Source organism: Microtus oregoni, unplaced genomic scaffold (assembly GCF_018167655.1).
Source record: "Microtus oregoni isolate MIOR12 unplaced genomic scaffold, Mior012 000013F_ref0000133, whole genome shotgun sequence".
In the NCBI taxonomy this organism is placed as follows: domain Eukaryota; kingdom Metazoa; phylum Chordata; class Mammalia; order Rodentia; family Cricetidae; genus Microtus; species Microtus oregoni.
Window position 1 is genome coordinate 36,456,928 of NW_024543072.1, and position 19,095 is coordinate 36,476,022.

At 40.8% G+C, this 19,095-nt stretch overlaps 1 protein-coding gene across 7 annotated transcripts in view; it reads left to right on the forward strand.

The window, feature by feature from the left end:
* Positions 1-19,095, forward strand: part of Dnm3 (dynamin 3) — a 467,024-nt gene that overhangs the window by 181,239 nt on the left and 266,690 nt on the right. For all 7 annotated transcript variants that reach the window (XM_041662394.1, XM_041662390.1, XM_041662391.1 and 4 more), the window contains exon 12: positions 7,881-7,951. In XM_041662394.1, coding sequence (XP_041518328.1) covers positions 7,881-7,951 — 71 coding nt within the window. The remainder of the gene's footprint in view (positions 1-7,880; positions 7,952-19,095) is intronic.

The following is a 19,095-nucleotide window of genomic DNA, read 5'->3' on the forward strand; positions in this document are numbered from 1 at the left end:
GCTTGAGCTCAGGACTGATTGGTACTACTTTTTATCAGAGTGCTTTGAAAATTAATTGCCCACTATTTATAATTTCCACTTGTTTTCCAGCTTTTACAATCTTGGATAACATCCCAACATAAAGAAAAGAGGTATTGTAACTCAGCCAGCATTAACTCACAAGCCAGTGAAATGAAGCCAGGAACCAGACATATAGGCCCAAGCTCTCCCCATCTAATGTCTTGGCTGCTGTTGGACCAATACAGCTCAGTCCTATAAAATCCTGTAATTGTAGCACTTAGGAAGTAGAGGCGGGAGGATTAGGAATTCAAGCTCATTTTCTGTTATGTAGCCATTTCAAGAGCAGGCTGGGATACATGAGATCCTGTCCTATTTTTTATTTTCGTTGCTTGTGATAAAACAACTCCAACAAAAGGCAGCTTAGGAGAGAAAGGATTGCTTTCGGCTTACCGTTCCAGGTTTTAGTCTATCACTGTAGAACACCTAAGGTGGCAGGGACTGGAAACAGCTTGTTACATCACCCACAGTCAATAACAGCGAGAAAGGAATGTGTGGCCCTTGCTCAGTCTCACACTGGGAAATGCCTACACTCAGGGTGGGTCTTTCTACCTCAAGTAACCAAGGAAAAAAAGTCCCTTCCAGACATGGCCACAGGCCAGCCTGATATAGTCTATTCCTCATTGAGACATTCTTTCCAGGCAACCCCGGGCCATGTCAAGTTGTCAGTGGAAACTCCCTGTCACAGACCTAGTCTCTGTTGGGAAACAACAAGCGGCTCTCTCCTTCTACAACAATCATCAGCTGTGCATACGATCTTAAATAAACAAGATGCTCTGACTTGTGTTTTTATCCTATACCGTTCAAATGATGACGTGTAAACTTAACTCATAGGGATCCTAAGTAAAATTGATACTGAGAAACGTAGTATGTTGTTTTGCCACCATTGTGACCTATGTAGGTCAGGTGTTGATGCTTCCATGATTCCTTTTTCATTCTTTCATTTTTTTTTGTTTCACTAAAATGACATATTCAGTTTAGCATTTGATCTGGAACAACTAGGCCCCGGTGTCCAAGAACCAGCCCCAAGAGTCATGGAAGAGTAAGCAGACAGACCAGTGGCTACACAGACCTAAGTTCACACTACACTTGCTTGACTGGAGCATGGCCCTAGCTTGCAGCAACATAAAGTGGACCCCAAGATTTGCATTGGAAGACATAAGCTTCTAAAGTCACCAGGACTAAAGACATTGCTTCTGATTTGACTTATTTTATGTCATGCTAATATCGAAGAGTCAGACACAGTCCTGGCATCAAGATCAGCTCCTAACTCTGCTAGCAGCCTAATAGCGCTGTCTGTTTATAGTGTGCTGAGAGGCTGTGTGAAGGGGTGGGTGTGGTCTAGGGCTCCTCAGAGCCAAGCATAATGATCACGATTTTCCAAGGCTATGATTGAGTCAAGGTGAATCACTGCACAATTGTGGAATATGGCAGGCTAACCCACGGTTCCCTGGAGCTCTAATGGTTATTAAGATGGTGTCCCCTGAGCTTAGACTATCTGACCTCAAATACAAGCTCTAACTCTTACTTTCTATGTAACATCTTGTAAGTTATTTGGATTCTTTAAAAAAAATTTAGTGTGTGTGTGTGTGTGTGTGTGTGTGTGTGTGTAGGTTCATGTTTGTCATGACGTATGTTTGGAAAAGCCAGTCTGTGAAAATCAGTTCTGTCCATCACGTGGGTTATAAAGGTCAAGCTCAGGTCATAGGCTTGATGCAAGTGTCTTTGCCTATTGAATTATTTCAGTGTCCCTGCTTGCATTCATTATATAGAGTTCTGCACCCTTAGGCTACACAGTGGTGGTTAACTCATGGCCATTTTGTAAGGAGGAAATGAGTGACTCTACTTACCTTTGCATTACCACGAACATAGTATCCCACAGAAACAGCCCAACAGAGGGAAGCTCTCTTTTGTATTCCTTCCTCCTACAGTCCCAAGTCGGGATTCCACCGAAGCTCACTCTGGGGCTTGCTTACAGAGTAGTGGGGGAGTCGCTGTAACAGGAGAATGGGCGACCTTAAGCAGCCGCTGTAGGAGGTCCACACCTAGCATGGATGGTGTAGGGACTCCTCTGTGGTAGTATAGATGGATACCCTTAACCTTTCCCTAGAAATATCCTCTAGCCCTTCTCAGAGAAGGTTGGGAGGATATTCAGGTAGGGGTCCCACGAACCTCCCCATCCCCTTCTAGGAGGGAAAGGAGGGAAAGCCAATAGTCCACAAGCCCAGCTGTGATGATCTGCGCTGAGCCGGTACAACCTAAATTTTGACAAGGCAGCAGTTTGGCTCACAAGGTAGTCAGAGGGCGGTTATAGCCTTCAAAGACTGCCCCCTAGTGACACACTCCTTCCAGCTAGGATCCCTAAGTTCATTCTTCCACACCACCACCATCATGTGTAGAACAGGCATCAGAACATAAGCCAGGGAGACAAATTCACACTGCAACACTTCACCCATACCACCAAAGGCTCATGGTTTGTCATGATGAAAGGTGCGCTTGATCAAACCATAAGTTTCTGAGATCTTCACATTCTAACATTGTTTGAAGTCTAAGCTAGAGTCTCTACTCAGATTCAAGGCTCAAGGCAATCTCTTAGCTGTGAACTTCTGTAAAATAAAAAAAGAGAGTTGCATACTTCTAATATATAATGGTTCAGAGCAAAATAGCAGGGAGAGAGGGCAGTTAGGAAAAGTTGGACTCAACTGAGACTAAAACCCAGAACAGAAAATACACCAAACTCTATTTCCAGCATCTAGGAAATATAATGGCATTATCTGAGTTCCAGTGGGCTCAGGTAGCATTGGCCTAATGGTCTAACCATTTTCAGTGCTCAAAAGTTTCTTTCTTGGGCTGGCTCCATTCATTGTGTCTACCTGTTTCAAATGTTGAACAACTGATCCACATTCCCGGCACCTCACCATCTTGCAGTTCCCACTGTAATTCAGTCACCGTGCTCATAACTTCCTGTTATGTTAGGGTATTCCTGCAAGGAACCTGACCCTGGGACGTGATGCCTGGTCTCATGGCCTTTTCCTCAGAGTGTAGTGGAAGTCTCCACGACCCCATACGTCTTGTGTTCTGCATGCCTGCAAAACATGTACTTCACGGAGAATGGCAAGTTGTACTCTCTGTCTGAATTGTAGTCAGGCCCTCTTTGACTGTGGCTGTAGTGACTTTAATTGCCGAGGTGGCTGAACACAAATACACCTTCAGATGTGGCCCTTTGTGAGCAGGGTGTTCCGGAGGCACTTGCTTATCCAGGGGAAGTCTTTGAAGTGAGTTTGAAGTTTTATACGTGGGATCTATAATGGGTAGAATATGTCCAATATCTGAAATATACTTGAGAAATTCCCGTTATCTTGTGTAGAGTGCTTGGATTTTTCTTTAATGGCTCTAAATTCTTTAAAAGCTACAGCTATTTATCTGCCAGTGCAAATGAGCTCAGTTTTCTTCCCGAACAGCATTTCCCACATATCTTGCTTTTTGCTCCTGATGCTTACTGTGAATCTTACTAAAAGCAACCAGCAGTAAACCATACCACCCAGCCAGATGCTATGCTGTCTTGAAGTCCCCTCACCAAATAACCAGTCTTTTACTTTTGCATCCATCCTTATCATTTTCAAGACACAGGCCAAACAGAGACAATTCTCTGCCAGAATATAATAATTGTAAATGTGAGACAGTCTAGGGTTTCTCTAACCCATGTCTCAAATTTTCAAATTCCTCCCATAAACCATTTCTAATGCCCAGGAACTACAATGGTCAACTGGTCCCCAACAACCCTACTTGTCTAGTGCAATCTTTCGGTATTAGTTACTTTGGCATTGCTGTGACCACACTATCGGAGATAAACAACCTAAGGAGGAAACACCTATGCTGATTCACAGTCTCAAAGGCTTTCAGTCCATTTTAGGGGGACGATATGGGGAAACATCACAGCTCATGGTGGCGGGAGCATGTGACAATCTGTTCACATGCTGACAAACCAGGAAGCTAGGACTGAAACTGGAACCAGGGCTGGTTATAATTGCCAAGTGTCCGCCCCTAGTGACTCTGACAGCCAGGCTCTACAGCAAGGATCCAGGACTCTCCCAATAGCACTGTGAGATGGGGACAAAGCATTTAAAGTGTGATCTTGTGAGGAGCATTTCAGATTAAAGCCATAGCATTAACTGGAGCTGCTCTTCATTCATTGGGGCACAGCAGAGATGGGACATGATGGCCTTTCCTGACTTCAGAGGAAGGCTTCCTTCCACCTATGTCTTTGATGTACTGATCAGTCCATTGTCTAAGTGGGGGGATAGAGATGGGATAGGTGTCTCCCTATTTTTTAAAAAAGTATTTATTTACATGTATGTGTGTGTGGGTGCATATGTACATGTGTGAGTGAGTATATATACATGTGTGTATACAAGTACACGAACTTCTACATGTGCACAGAAACCAGAGGAGGGCATGGGGTATTCTTATGTAGCACTCTCCCCTTGTTATTTTGAGTCAGAGTCTCTCTCTGAATATGAGGCTAATGCAGTGGCTCTCAACCTGTGGGTTGCAACTTCTTTGGCAAGCTTCTACCTCCAAAAACCTTTACATTATGATTCATAACAATAATACAATTACAGTTATGAAATAGCAATGAAAATATTGTTATGGTTGGGGGTCACTACAACATAAAGAACTGTATTAAGGGTCTCAGCATTAGGAAGGTTAAGAACCCCTCGGCTAGTGCTTTGTTGTCTAGGCTGAAAGCCAACAAGCTCCAATGAAGTCTATGTCTCTCTTGAAGCTGGGGTCTCAAGCACATGTTAAAGTCCCATCTTATTATAGGTATTAGGGTCCAAATACCAGTTTTCATGATTATGTAACAAGTGCTCCTAGCCACTGAGCCACCTGTCTGGTTTTAGGTCTTCCTTTTAAAGTAACTATCCCAGGGCCTGACAGACATTTGCCGCCTGTAGAAGCTTGTGGTCACTCCTGATTTGAACCTGTGTAGTATGGGAGAAAAACATGTTTTGGAAACGTAACCATGTCAATTTGGATAGATGCCCCATTTGAATTCTGGACTGTGTGCTGTCTTAAGCCTTGTACTTTTGATACATATCATCCGATATTGGCCCATTTTCTCCACTCTCCATGTCTCTGAAATTCCTTGAGACATTCCTACCATTTGCTTTAAATTTGTTTTGAATTATTAACCACCCCTTCTCAGGAAACATTGAGGGGGCAGAAAGAAATCCTCAAAATTAAACATGAAAACTCATAAATATTTAAGTTTTGTTCTTAAAGGATTTTCAAACTTTATATGCACCAGCTATTCTTCTAGATGTTTCTACATTCCTACTACACGTAAAAACATGGTTTGGTGAGTTACTGCTGCTATAAGTAGTAAATTTATGTTTTTTTCAACTAACTATTCAGTAATTGAATAAAAGCATGGGGGAGAAACTCTGAGAAAGTGAAAATGTGAGGGAGAAAAATGTACTGTTTTCCTTTTCCTCCCCCACATGCAACCTGGCCCTTTTCCGAGGGTGAACACAGACTCCCAATTTCCAGGAATATGAATGAGAACAGCCATAGCTTTGTTTTTTTTCACTGTTTTCCTACACTGCAGTCCAAGTTAATGTGTGTCTGTGTCCAGGGTGCTCATGATAACTGTGGGTTGTGCTGGCAATTATGTGGATATTTTGCTCTCTATGCTAGAACAATATATTTGTACTTAAACATTATACTCTATGGGTAAGGAATCTCAGCAAATAAGTCCAGGAACATAATGTTTAAGAGAATCTGACTTGATTAGTGTGAGAATAGAAGTAACTATAGCTAAATTAATAATAATTCCTCAGTGTTTTTCAAGAAATAAAATTAAATTTGAATCTGATATGAAGTTTTTATGAAAATGTGATGTTACTGCCCTAATAGTTCCTATGTCTTGGCTTAATTTCTTTTGGTCATAGAGTAGACCAGGGTGATCTTCTTCATCTGGGTTTTGTCAGGTTCCTTTGTGACTCTCAGCAAGGTTTCGCCTTATGACCAGTTCAGAATATCCATAAAAGTAAAGCCTCAGATCCCATGGTGCTGGGTACTGTGTGAGAATCAAATCTGGGCACGTGCCAATTACACGGGGAGAAATGGCTTCCTTTAGAAGAGACTATTCTTCTAGCTTGATAATTAACAAAATTAAAGCCACAGACATTTCCTGGGCTTCTATTTTGCATATCATGCTTATTTCTGGGGATAAGGTGAGGAATAAGACAAATATTGTCCCTGCTTCTGAGGAGATTGGATGCATTTAGGGCAGGTATGACTGTAGACTGTACCTGCTTCTCTTGAGACAGTCACCAAACAAAAAAATGATGCAAATAATTCATCACATTTGTGGTAAACACACACACACATACCAACACTTCTATGGTTAATGCCTATGTACGTAATTGAGTTATTGTATAGGGATGTGGCCTGGGCCTGGATAAGGGAAGGAAGGGGTGGTGAGAATTAGGGAGGATATTCCTAAGGAAACACCCATCATGCCTATTGGCTGTCATGCTGACACAGGTGCCCTTGGTTACCTTCAGTGAAGATACACAGGGTAAAAGCACTCACTGTGACTCTTACTTAGAAGCATCCCAGCTGGTAGAGTTCTTGCCCAGCATGTATAAAGCCACGGGTTTTATCCTCAGCACCAGAGATGGAGACAGCAGGGTCAGGAGTTAAAGGTCATCCTTCATACACAGTGAGTTTAAGGCTAGCCTGGACTACGTGACACATTTCTCTTCCCCCTCGTGTTCTTCTTCCTCTTTCTTTTTTAAAGAAGAGGTTAAAAAATAAAAAAATGAAAGTGTAGACAAGGCAGGGGTTCTTAAATTTTTTTTAACTTGCTACCGAATCTCAGTATCCATAAAAGGATATTACACAATTAAAAGAACAAAAAGAAACATAGTAAGAGAAGTTCCAGAGTAAAGCCTCCATCTGTCAATTTCTGCTTGTCTGCCCCTTCTTGCCTCACTCAGGCCTTGGTTCCCCCACTGAACATTTTCCCACAAAGAGGCCTTCCATATTGCTGACACATGGTTTCCAGACATCTAACAATGAAAACATTTTATGTTGCTTCAAACGTGTGCTCCATCCATTTCTTCATAACACCAATAACTATGTTGTTCAACTTACTATTTCAGGCCCCAGAAATTACAAGTAACCTAAGAGGGGGCGCTGTGTAGATAGAATATGCCAAATCTCCTCCATGTCAAGTACTAGTAGTGGACAAGAGATGAGGCAGTGTACAGTGGTGGACTGTAGTGATGTGTGATTCAGGCAGGAATGCCAGGGAGCATTCTTTGTTGAGATGATGTTTTAAGTGAACTTTGGCTGGAGTTTTAGTCAGATAATGAACTTCACTCGTCTTGAAACAGGTTCAGTTCTTTCTGTATTTCCTTTCTGAGTTGATAGAATATTTCTGTTACCTAGAGGGCATTTAAAAATAAAAGAGTGGAAAAAGTGAAGAAAAGCAAAGGGTAATCTTGCTCTTGTATGTGCTTGCCTTTCCTGAGAACATGGCCTCTGCTTTAGCACAACGAATAATTCTAGGTTTTGGGCTATGACAACAAGAAGTTCATATGTCTATGAATTACAATGCGCTTCTCTTTCACAGGAGACTCAGACTTACCTGCCACGAAGGATTTTCACTTACAAAGTTAGAGTGCAAAGGACTCCAAAAGAGAAAAATTATTTGTTATTATAATAAAAAAATCACTTTAAAAACTAAATACCAAGAAGTAACACGGGCAATTTCCCATGTTGTCATGACAGTAATTCTCTTTGTCTTCTAGGTCCTGCTACTGATCGACATTCAAGTCTCTTACATTAACACCAACCATGAAGACTTCATCGGCTTTGCAAAGTACGTGAGACAACCGATTGTCGTATGCATTCCTACTGCTGCTTTGTAAACACACACGATTAATTTCCACACCAGCTCTATTGACTTTGGACAGGACAGTTTGTACCAGGATGATTCTGAGCCCACCTACCTACATAGTCATGAAGCAGGGAAATTTACTATTCTTTTGATAAAGATGGTAATTGGGCTTCTTCTGCAGCATACAAAGTCATGTGTCTTCAATACTCATTATATTTTTGGAAGGTGACCTTCAGTTTGTACTTGAACTCCCATAGAAGAGCAAAAATAATTGCACATTAAAATTCAAGGTAATATTCTTTCTTCAGTTAATTTGAAACATCAAATCCAATCCCAGGCGGGTGTGGTGGTCCACACATTTGGGAGGCAGAGTCAGGAAGGTTGTTCTGCATTGAATTCTAGCCAGCTTGAGATGCAGAGTGAGAGTGTGTCTCAAAAATCAGTAAATAAAGACATATAAATAAAGCTCAAATGAGCAACTCATAAGATCCAAAGTTTTAAGCTGTTTAGACTTCCCTACACCAGAGGCCTTAAGACAACAACAACAACATCCTTTCAAAACTTAGATGTGGTTTGTTGAGATAATCATATTCCTTTTTATAGAAGGTATATTATTTACATACATTTGTCTATATTGCTATTCTTCACATGTCATGTATACAAATAGTTATTCATTATGTTACATTTTATTCTGAGTTCACTCTTTTTTCTTGCTTGTTAATGGTACTAATATTTGTTACATTTGAAGAATCATGATTCTAGTTCTAAAATGGCAAGCAAGTAGTTACAATCTAAAGAGAACAAAATAATGCCTATTTTATATTAGACATAAAATAGAAGAGGTTATGTGTTTTTACTTGGACTGTATGTTCAAGAACAGGGACAAGGAAAATAAGACACAGCAAAATATCAACCCAATTTATTTTTTTATACCCAGACTTGGAAGAAATAAACACAGACCATATGATCTAAACTAAATAGTGGCCCAGGAGATTTATAGGCATGTGTTAAGCAGGAGAATCTCTATTACCCAGAGAAAACCATCACATCTGATTGAGGCTGTAGCTTTCATGGCTGACATATTGGTATCAGTCTAGTTTTCATCAGGTGACTCTTATTGTTGAGAGGTGCGCTAGTGTTTCCTGGCCATTCCCATCAGTGTGCTAGGGTTGACTTCTCAGAGCTCTGAGATAAACATGTTTCTTTGTCTAATTGTCCTTTCAGCTATTCTGACCACTCCTTCCTCCAGATGGGCATCTGATTTATGATCCTTTCCTGTAAACCCATCCTCTCCCTCTTGCTCCCATGTTCCTCTGCATTTTCTGCTCATTTTGTTCTGCAAAATCACTTAACCTCCAACGTATATCTCTTCCTTCTTGGTCTAGAAAGATCTCTGAGAATTTCTTACAGCTCTTCTTATAGTCAATGAATTCCAGGTGATTCTATTCTAGTTCCTCTAGAGGAGAAATAAAGACAAAGAAATTATGATGTCATAGCCTTTCAGAAGGTTGTCTAGGAAGTGACAGGTATGTAAGACCTTAACACAAGTTCTTCCTTTGTCTCACGGGCTTCTCTGAGGAGTTTAAAAGATGAACTTTTCTTTCCATCATAGAAGTAACAGGAATGCTGCCTGCAAAGTTGATTGTTGTGATGGGCAACTGCCAGTTAGAGTCTTAGAAACACCTGGCAGCTGTGCACAGAAGCTAGATGCAGTGTGTCAAAAATGAAAGCAATGCTACTCTGCCACCTCAAGTCACACCTCGAGTCAAGGAGATGGAGCGAAAGCCCAGTGCCTTTAGGAAGGTTTCGAGACTTAAATGTATCACAAAACATTACTACGATTTACATTTTACTGAACACACTATTTTTTTCCTGAGACAGGATTTCATGTACAATCAGGCTAGCCTTTAATTCTTTATGTAGCCAAGGATGGCCTTGACTCTTGATCTTTCTGCCTCTGCTTCATCAGTGCTGTATAGAGGTGTGGAAAACCCTACTCAGCTAACTCCTTTGTCCCAGATCAGTATCTACCTGTCTCCTCTCTCTGTCTTTCTGCTTGTCTGTCTGTCTATTTACCTTTCTCTGTTCTTTTATTTTCTTTTTTTTTTGATAGGCTAGAATTTATTTCTTTTTTCAATAGATTTCAGATATATTTTTTTTTGCCTCAGAGGCTGTAGGGCTATACTATTATATTGATTTTTAGGTTTTCAAAGAAAAATTTCAAATGTAGAACCTTTAGACATGGCCTTTGATGCAATCTCTCTCTGGTATAAGAGACAGCTCCTGTTTTTCAGAGAGATGGCCTTTATTGTGTTGAGGTGAAAGAAGAAAAGCTATTAAAACTTTTCTAGAAGATTGGAAATATTTCCTCCCCCAAACTTGCTTTTAAAGAACTGGTCTGGGAGCCAGCAGTTGACTCTTTTTTGTTTGTTTGTTTGTTTACTGGTCTAACAAACAGAACAAGGACTAATCCCTGTCTTATGTTCCCCTGAGAAGGTAAATCAATGAAGTTGAAAACTAGTTGGGAAAGTGTTATAAAATTATGGTATAGTCTGTTAGGGTTAGTCTCTCTCCCCTCAGTCTCTCTCTCTCTGTATATTGCCCTCTCTATCCCTCTTTCAGTCTCCCCATTTCCCCTCTCCTTCCCTTTTTCCTCCCCTTTCCATACATTAAAAACAAAAGAACTTGATTATGAGACTCACAGTTATTTTCCTCTCTCTCTTTCTCTCTCTCTTTCTCTCTCTCTCTCTCTCTCTCCGTTCTCTCTCTCTCTCATGTGGTGTGCATGTGTGGGTATGTAGTTCATGTGCCCATGCACATATATGTAAGGCCAGAGGAGGTTGTCTATCATTCTGTGTCTTACTCCTTTTAAGACAGGGTCTCTGAACTGGAAGCCCACCATTTCTGCTAGACTGGTGACCACTGAGTTCCGGGGAGCCATCTGTTGTCAACTCCTAAAGCTGAGGTTACCAGCTCTACAGCCTTGAGTAGTTTTTTGAGTGGGGACTGAGGATTTGAACTGAAGTTCTCATGCTTGCACAGCAAACTTCTTACCCACTGAACTGTCTCCCCTGCCCCTACTGTTACTTTGTATTAAAATTTATCATAACTTATGTATGATTATATCTAGAATATTTTTAGCTGTTAATTTCATTATCCCAAAGACAATACTTAATTTTCCATTAATATGTATTAACTGTCCATATTAATGGTTCTCAGCATGCTATTCCAATATATGCATACAGCGTGCATTGATCAAATGTAGCCTCCACTTATTCTGCCCCTCATTGTCTAGTAATCCCATCAAAGATAATGTTTTGCACTAAGAATCAAAGGTAAATGTTCTTTCCATTTGTATGCTGAGTACATTTCAGTGTGACTTGGGTTAACTATGAAGATGAAGAAATGTTCATTTCAAAATCACTTTGAAGGGTTGTGGTATTTTCTGTGCTTTTAAAAATTAAAAAAATATGGTTGTAGCTATAAATTTTAAAGTTGGCAGGCACGCTGTTTCCATCAAGGAAGAAAAGTCAAGCCATATTTGAAGACAATTATGTAAGTATTTCTTAGTTCCAAAGATAGAAAATGAGGGTCGAGCATTGAAGCAAAGAGGCCCTTGGTTCATAAGAATTTTAGCAACTTGTCACACTAGTGTGCCAGCTCTCAGGTTTGTGGGATGGTGAGGTATGTAGGTTCATGGAATGGTGTTTGCAATGGGGCTGATTTTTTCCCCTAAAAGTTTGTGGGTTTTTTGTTTGTTTGTTGTTTTTAACAGAAAAATGATAGAATTAGATGATCAGAATTTATTTTTAGGGTACCATTCAGGACATCCCAGGGTTCTTTCTGCTGAAGAATTTGTTCTCTACTGAGTCTGAGGGGCTTCCTTTAAACCTCACAGCTGTGCGTCCAACACGGACCATAAAATATGTGCCATGTGCAATAAGCCTCAGAAAGTTCTGCTGGAGGCTGGCTTTGGTATTTCCTGGCTTCTAAAAGCTTGGTATTTCAACTATAACAATATCATTTCTCAACCTACAAGATCAGCATTTCAGATGAAAATATCAACTTTCCTCATGACTTCAGAGATTTAATTTGTCCTTGTTGAAGAAACTTCCCTAAATTATATTTTCTTAGGTAACCTACGCAGTCTTTGCTATTTGAGAAAATAAGAACAGGGCCAGCTGCTCATTAGTTCTCGTTCCTGTATTCTTCCCAGTCACACTGTTGGAACGCAAGGGCAAACACCTTTGCTGGGTGTCTTGAGAAGTGAAAGTTCAAGTTTTCGTGCCCTCCCGCATTTGCTCTTAGACATAAATTGCCTCCCGAGTCCCTGAGATTTATGCAGTTAGTAGTTTAAGAGAAATAAGGCTCCAGACATGGTCCGTTAAAGACACATCCCCACTGTAAGCATCAGACCCCGAGGTCAGTGTACTTTCTCGTCTGCTGAGGAGATCCGAACACCTGTTTTCTCACACTTGAAACGATACAGTGAGCTTATTTCAGATCTTGTTATGTGAGTACCATGAAAATGCCGGGGTTGTGACACTCGCTGTGTCCCTTTCCTGATCCCGTGGAATGCCTCTGTTGCCATTTATCAAAGGCAGGGAGTTAAACCTTCCACTAAATACCAGAGCCAGCAGGGCAAGCAAAACCCTTTCTTTATGTTCTTCTTTTGTGTTTCCCCATAACAAAATTAACTCCTAGAGTAATGATGTTCCTTGTTCTCACTTTTTACACAAGGAGTCCTCTCTCTTGTGCAGCCAAAACTTGGCTATTAGAGTACAACAGATTTTTTTTTGGGGGGTGGGACTCACATGCAGGTTGAGTAGTAAAGTGTTTGAATGTTTGGTCACTGACTGGGGTAGTTATCTAGTAGAACTCTTAAGTTTGGGCAACTTGGGAAGCAAGGAAAGTATCACTTTAGCATAAAGGATGCTGAGAGTGGGAAAAATAGTCTTCCCAGGGAAGAGCACATCAATTGGTTATCCAGTACCAAAGGTCAGCCCTGAAAACATACATACAAGTAACACTATATGCACTAGCAGGTTGCATTTATGTATTTAGGGATATGTGTGTGTGTGTGTATGCATGTATATAAACACATGCACATACACACTAGCACATATTTGTATATGACAACAATTAATTAAAAAGATGTCATGAGTTTGCAAGAGAGCAAGGAGGGATATATAGGTGGAATTGGAGGGAAGAAAGGGAAGGGGAAGATGATGTAATTACAATATAATTTGCCCAAAATAAAATAAATAATTTAAAAAATTCAAAAAGCCATCACCTATTCCAGTGAGTTATGAACTCCAATGTTCCAAACATCATTTTAAAGATAAGTGGATTTCCAGTCTTAAACCTGATTTTTGTAATTTAAAATTTTTATATAATTTGCGAATTTCAAATGAGTACTATGTATCATTTCCATCCCCTTCTCTCTCCTTTCCAACTCGTCCTGTGTTTCCAAACTCCCTCTCAGATTCATGACCTCTTCAATTGTTTTACACACACACACACACACACACACACACACAAACACACACACACATGCACACACACTCTCACACACAAACACACACGCACGAATGCACACACACGCACACGTGCACACACGGCACACGCACGCACACACGCACACACATGCAGATACACACACACATGCACGCACACACTCTCGCACACACACACGCATGCACACACGGCATACTCCTATTAGTACATTTAGTGTTACTCTTATGTGCATAACTTTAGGGCTGACCAGCTGGTATTGAATCACCTATTAGGGGAGATTATTCCCAGAAACAAGGATTTTCCCTCTTTCAGCAACCACTGATTAGCTTTCCATCTAGGCTGGAGTCCTACGAGTTTGCTCTCAGTCCGGTTGCTAGCATGTCAGCTGGTGCTGTCGCCGTGTAGGTCTTATCCAGGCATCTATACTGTTCAATTGCACCGGTGCAGCTTTTCTGTTGTATCTTGAAAATACTTTTTGGTACCAGGTGCCGTAGTCCTTTGGTTATTTTCCACACCCATCCCACAATCTTGCTGAGCTGCTGCCATTTCCCCTGAGCCTTAGATATAGGGGTTGTGTTGTAGATGGATCGTTGGGTCTGGGTAGCACACATCCACTCTGTTGTTTTTAAGAACTCTGTCTTCATTCTTAAAGCTAATCTTGGGGACTAATGATCCTTGTTTTATCATCCCCCACTTCTCACACAGTCCTGTAAGGTTTTCCCACATAATATTCATCCAGAATATTAAGGTCCTACAGAAACCCTTCACCCCCTTTTGATTCAGTCTGGTTGGATGGAGCCAGGCCTATACACGGTAAGTTGCACTCCTGGGCCTGTCAGGAGTGGTCTTGTTTTTAGGGGGGTAACATGAAAGAACACTTGGATAGAGCTTTTTCACCCCACAGCAATGTGCCCAAGCTTGGAAATGACGGACGCACTTCAAGCCTGCTGATCAGTATAGTAGCCGCTAGCTACATGTGGCTATTGAGCAGTTGAACTGTGCTGGTGAAATAGCTCATGAAAAAAATATTAAAATTTAAATTTGTTTGCCACACCTGCCCATCAGCCACTGAATTGGACAGCGCTGTTTTACCGTACACTGAATTCAGCTATCGTATGACACCCTTCATCAGTGAGTCCTGCTTTGCTGGTGGCTTGGTGATATCCTATAGTGGTAGCTCAGGAGAAAAAGAGAAATTAGGTCTCTTAGTTACCCCTAAAAGAGTCCCAAGGCCGGCCACTAGATTATAGAGAAGGGCATTCTGCTGCCTCTTCTCCACCCACGAGTCTATGCATTGCTAAGGTTTCTGCTATTTCCATGTTTTAGATTTTTGTTTTTGTCTGTTTGTTTTGAAGCAGGCTGGTGCTACATGCATGCCCTGACTTTAGCTCCAGTGCCCATGCGTCTCGTGAGTTCTCCATTTCCTCATGGCACCCGAGTCCCTTTAAGTTGATCTAAGAGTCTATATGCTTTCTCACCTCCTTCTCTTTTATGTTTCACCTTTTAACCCCTACAGTCTGGTCTCTGCCACAGCTCTCTAGTGTGGCTGTTTTTGTCCAGGACAAAATAGTTAAACAATGGATAGCTCTGAGTCTGCCATTTGACACCATTGAGTAGTCCCTGTTGAAGAGATCTGGACCTTTGCTTCAGTGATCTGCCCCCTCCACACACTCTTTTCTGCTTTTCCTATTTCTACTCCAGCCTGTCTTTTTCAGCTGTCTCTAGGGGTTGTTCATCTCTGCGTTATCTCTTCCCTAGACTGCTTCCTTTGTTGTTCAATGCATTATGCCCAACCAAACTTACTGGCTCCTGTGCTTAGTTACCAACTTTCTTGGCAGACTCTGAATCCAGACCTGCATTCTGGGGTCTTCTTCCTGAATTATACATGATGTTCCGCTTCCTCCTACACATTCTGTTTACATGTCCAAGAGAAGCCTCAACCCAGCATCCCCTGAGTGCATCTCCAGGTTGTAATCTCCACTTCTTCCCTCGTTCCCCTTCTCCGTGGATGGGAACTCACGGTTGCTCACACCAGAAGTAGGGTGTCACTCTGCATGTCTTACTCTCTATCTGCCTCTCTCTCCGTCCTTGTCAAGTTGGTTTGGTATTATTGCCATTTTTTGTTTCTGAGTTTGACCACTTGCTTCTCTCATCACTTCCTTACCAAAGTTATCCTCTTAATGGGGAAACTACAACAGCTTCCCTGCTTCCTGTCCTGGTCCTTTTCATCCTTCCTGGGATTTGCCACTGCTTTTAGGATAAAGTTTGAATTAATTAGCAAAATTTCCAAAGCCTTCTATCTCTGTCTTCTACTCATATCTTCACCTTGTTACATTGTCATCAGCCCTCGCTAGTCTATCCACCAACTTTATATCCCAGCAAGTGTTAGCATTTTGTAGCCCCCAAATAAACATTCTTGTTGCTTTCCTACATGTTTCTTCAGAGCACTTAATCTCTTTTGCAGCTAAACTTTGTTTGTCTGGTTATTCATAACTATGGCATAAAAGCAACATCCCAAAAATATTCCTTGAGAAACTGGTAAAGTGGCGCAGTAGGTAAAGGTGCCTACTGCCAAGTCTGACAACCCGAGTTCAATCCCCAGGACCACATGATGAAAGGACAGAAATAACTCCTGCAGATTGTGCTTGCAGCGCACCACACATGCATCGCTGCATGCACATGCCTCCCCAAATAAATAAATAAAACTTTAAAGATGCATTTCTTAAGAAACTATCATAAACTTTGTGATTGGTACTATCAATGGCAAATGTGTTGGATGGTACTAAGACACATACAGTGCCATCTGTTCTCAAAGAACATTGGAGAGGTGACAAAGAGCTGCCTCTGACACTAGCCTGCTTATTCAGCATGGACACAAACTGAAGGCTTTGGGGGCTCACGGCAAGGAGAGAGAACTGGAGCTTCTCAGAAGGCAGGATTCATGAACTGAGCTTGATTTGACTTTGAACGCCGAGGATGACTCCAGCATTTGAAGGAGCTGCCCTGGGTTGGCTGCTTCCCGCTTCTGGCCTTCAGAGTCAATAATGCCCATTTTGGGGAAGAAATGTTTCTAAAAGCAACTCTTTGGACGTACTATTTTCTAGCCTAGAAACACAGAATGCTATCTGTTGTCCTTTGCTGACCAAATTCACTGTAACTGGCCCAAACAGTTATTGGTCTAGAAGGATTTTAAAGTCATTTACAAATTGAGTCCATGACTCCACCAAAGTTTCCCCGGCAGCTTCCCTGAATACTCATTTCCCCACACCCTGGCTTTGCTAACACTCTTCCTATGGGATCCAGTAAATGTATGTCTTCTTATGTTAACATTTATATCTCAAGATTTGTATAAAAATCTCAGGATAGCAGGCTGAAGTAATGCTCCTTGTCCCTGACTATTGTGAGTATTCCCTATGTATAGGACTTAGCTGACAAATGGTCGCACACCTCCTAGGCACACTCTCCTGAAACTTCTGTCTTTGTGTTAAACAGAGGAGGACAGAAGGGAAGAAGTAAGGTTCTATAGCTTTCTTTTTGTTTGGATGGCTTCAGGTGGACTCTTAATTTTTATAAAAGATTCAATTTCTTATTATTTACTTTAAAAATTATTTCTCAAGCATAAATACATTAAACTTAGTATGGTTTGTGCTGTAGTATCTGGAAAAACCTTGCATAGTAACTTGTGTGTAAAGAATAATTAAGGGATTAACAACAAACATTAATAGATATAATAAAAGCTGAGGTAACTTTATCCCAAATCAGAAAATGAGACTCTTTTTTTCTTTCTAATAATCCTCTTGTTTGTTTTAATAAAGCTTATCCTTTATTTGTTGTATTTTGTGTGTATATATGTAATAAATATTATACATAATATATAAAAACACAATATATAGTTTATATAACACATTTATATATTGTGCATAGTATTTATTACATGTGTGCATATGTATTACATATATATACACACATATATTAAATATCGTATACACACATATGTTCTTCATGTGAACTAACTTTTGGATAAAAGGACTATTTTTAAAGGTTGCTGCACTAAAATTTTTGATTTATGTCAAATTGAAATATTGTTTTTGAGCATATTTTATAAAATAACTACGATAACCAGCTAAGTATCCATATCCAAGAAATCCAAGGACTCAAATTAACTTAAATTCTTCACGTTTTATCATGAACACATTCTTAAATAATTTAGTCATTAAGCTATCAAGAGTTATGATAATGGGTGCGTTTTAATTAAATAGCTTACCTTTTTATTACTTATGGAACAACTGTGTCAACCTAAGTACATAATTACCAGCCATATGTTTGAATTTATGGGGGCAGTTACTGAAAAAAAAAAGGTATTCATTAGGTACAAAGTGTTTATTCTAACCCTAGAATATTTTAGATTGAGTCGTAAAATCGCTGTTTTTCCTATGTGACCATGTAAGTGGTAGTTAGTAAACAGGCGCAGTTCCCTACAGAAACCCTGGTAGTGGAAATGCCCTTTGTCTAATGTTGCTAATAAGCACTGAGAGGAACTTGCATCGCCAGGAGGCATGGACCTAGGAAGAGCCTAAGAAGGCTGTGTAAGTGTGTTGGTGGAAGAGTCCTTGCCCAGCATGCCGGAGGTCTTCTGCTCCATCTCTAACACTGCAGAAAACCCCAAATGGAAATCAAAACTTACCACCCAGACAGACAGAATCCTGAAGCTAAGAAACAACTCATTCAGTTCCCCTTCCTCCCCTGTCCAAGCCACCCACACCCCTGACTATTCACACCTTCACACGTTGCCACTGAGAAATGGAGGTTTGATGGGATCAAGCTCTGCCCAAGGTTGGGTTCTGCTTCATTTTCCCCAACTTATTTTAAGGGAATCTACATATAACATAAAGTCCACGGGGATTTATTAAAAAGCTTGCTTCTGGGTCTGTTGTAGTTTTAAAGTGATTATACTCATTAGAGGTCTGTTAAAGACATGTCCCCTTAAAACAAAATCATATATAGGAAGATGACCATAACCAAGGCACACTCACAGTGCAGCAGACATTTTCCTGTTTATTCCTAGAAGAGGAACAAGCCCAGGGGGCCTCTGGGAAGGTGACTTTGGTGACAGAGGAAGAGACTGAAGTTCAGGGGGAACAGTATTTGAGACACCCAATGTGCCAGGCTTGGTGGGCAGCCAGAGGGCAGTGTGGGCACATGGGATCCTGGCCATAGACAGAATCAAGCCTTTTACATCCTTGCTTAGAAAACACTGAGAACTGAAGGCTGAGATTCCTCAAAGGAATGGTTGAAAAGAAATGAAGGGAATTGGGCATTTAGCTAAAAATTATAAAACTACGGGTTTTTTTCTTCAGAAAGAAACTGAAATTAGTAAATTAGTAATGAAAAACAAAAATACACACAAAATATCTCCAGTGGCCAAAAATGTAGTGTTACCGTCTGCTGCCCACCCTGCCTGGCCTCAGCTGAGTGCAGTGTGGTTTTTATGAGTTTGGGTGGAGGCAAGCAGCTTAAACACATCAGGGGAGATTACAGAAAGCTGCTGATTTGAACAACTGTTCTAAGTGCGGTTTTGATTTCTATCTTGTTACCAAACCATAACATCC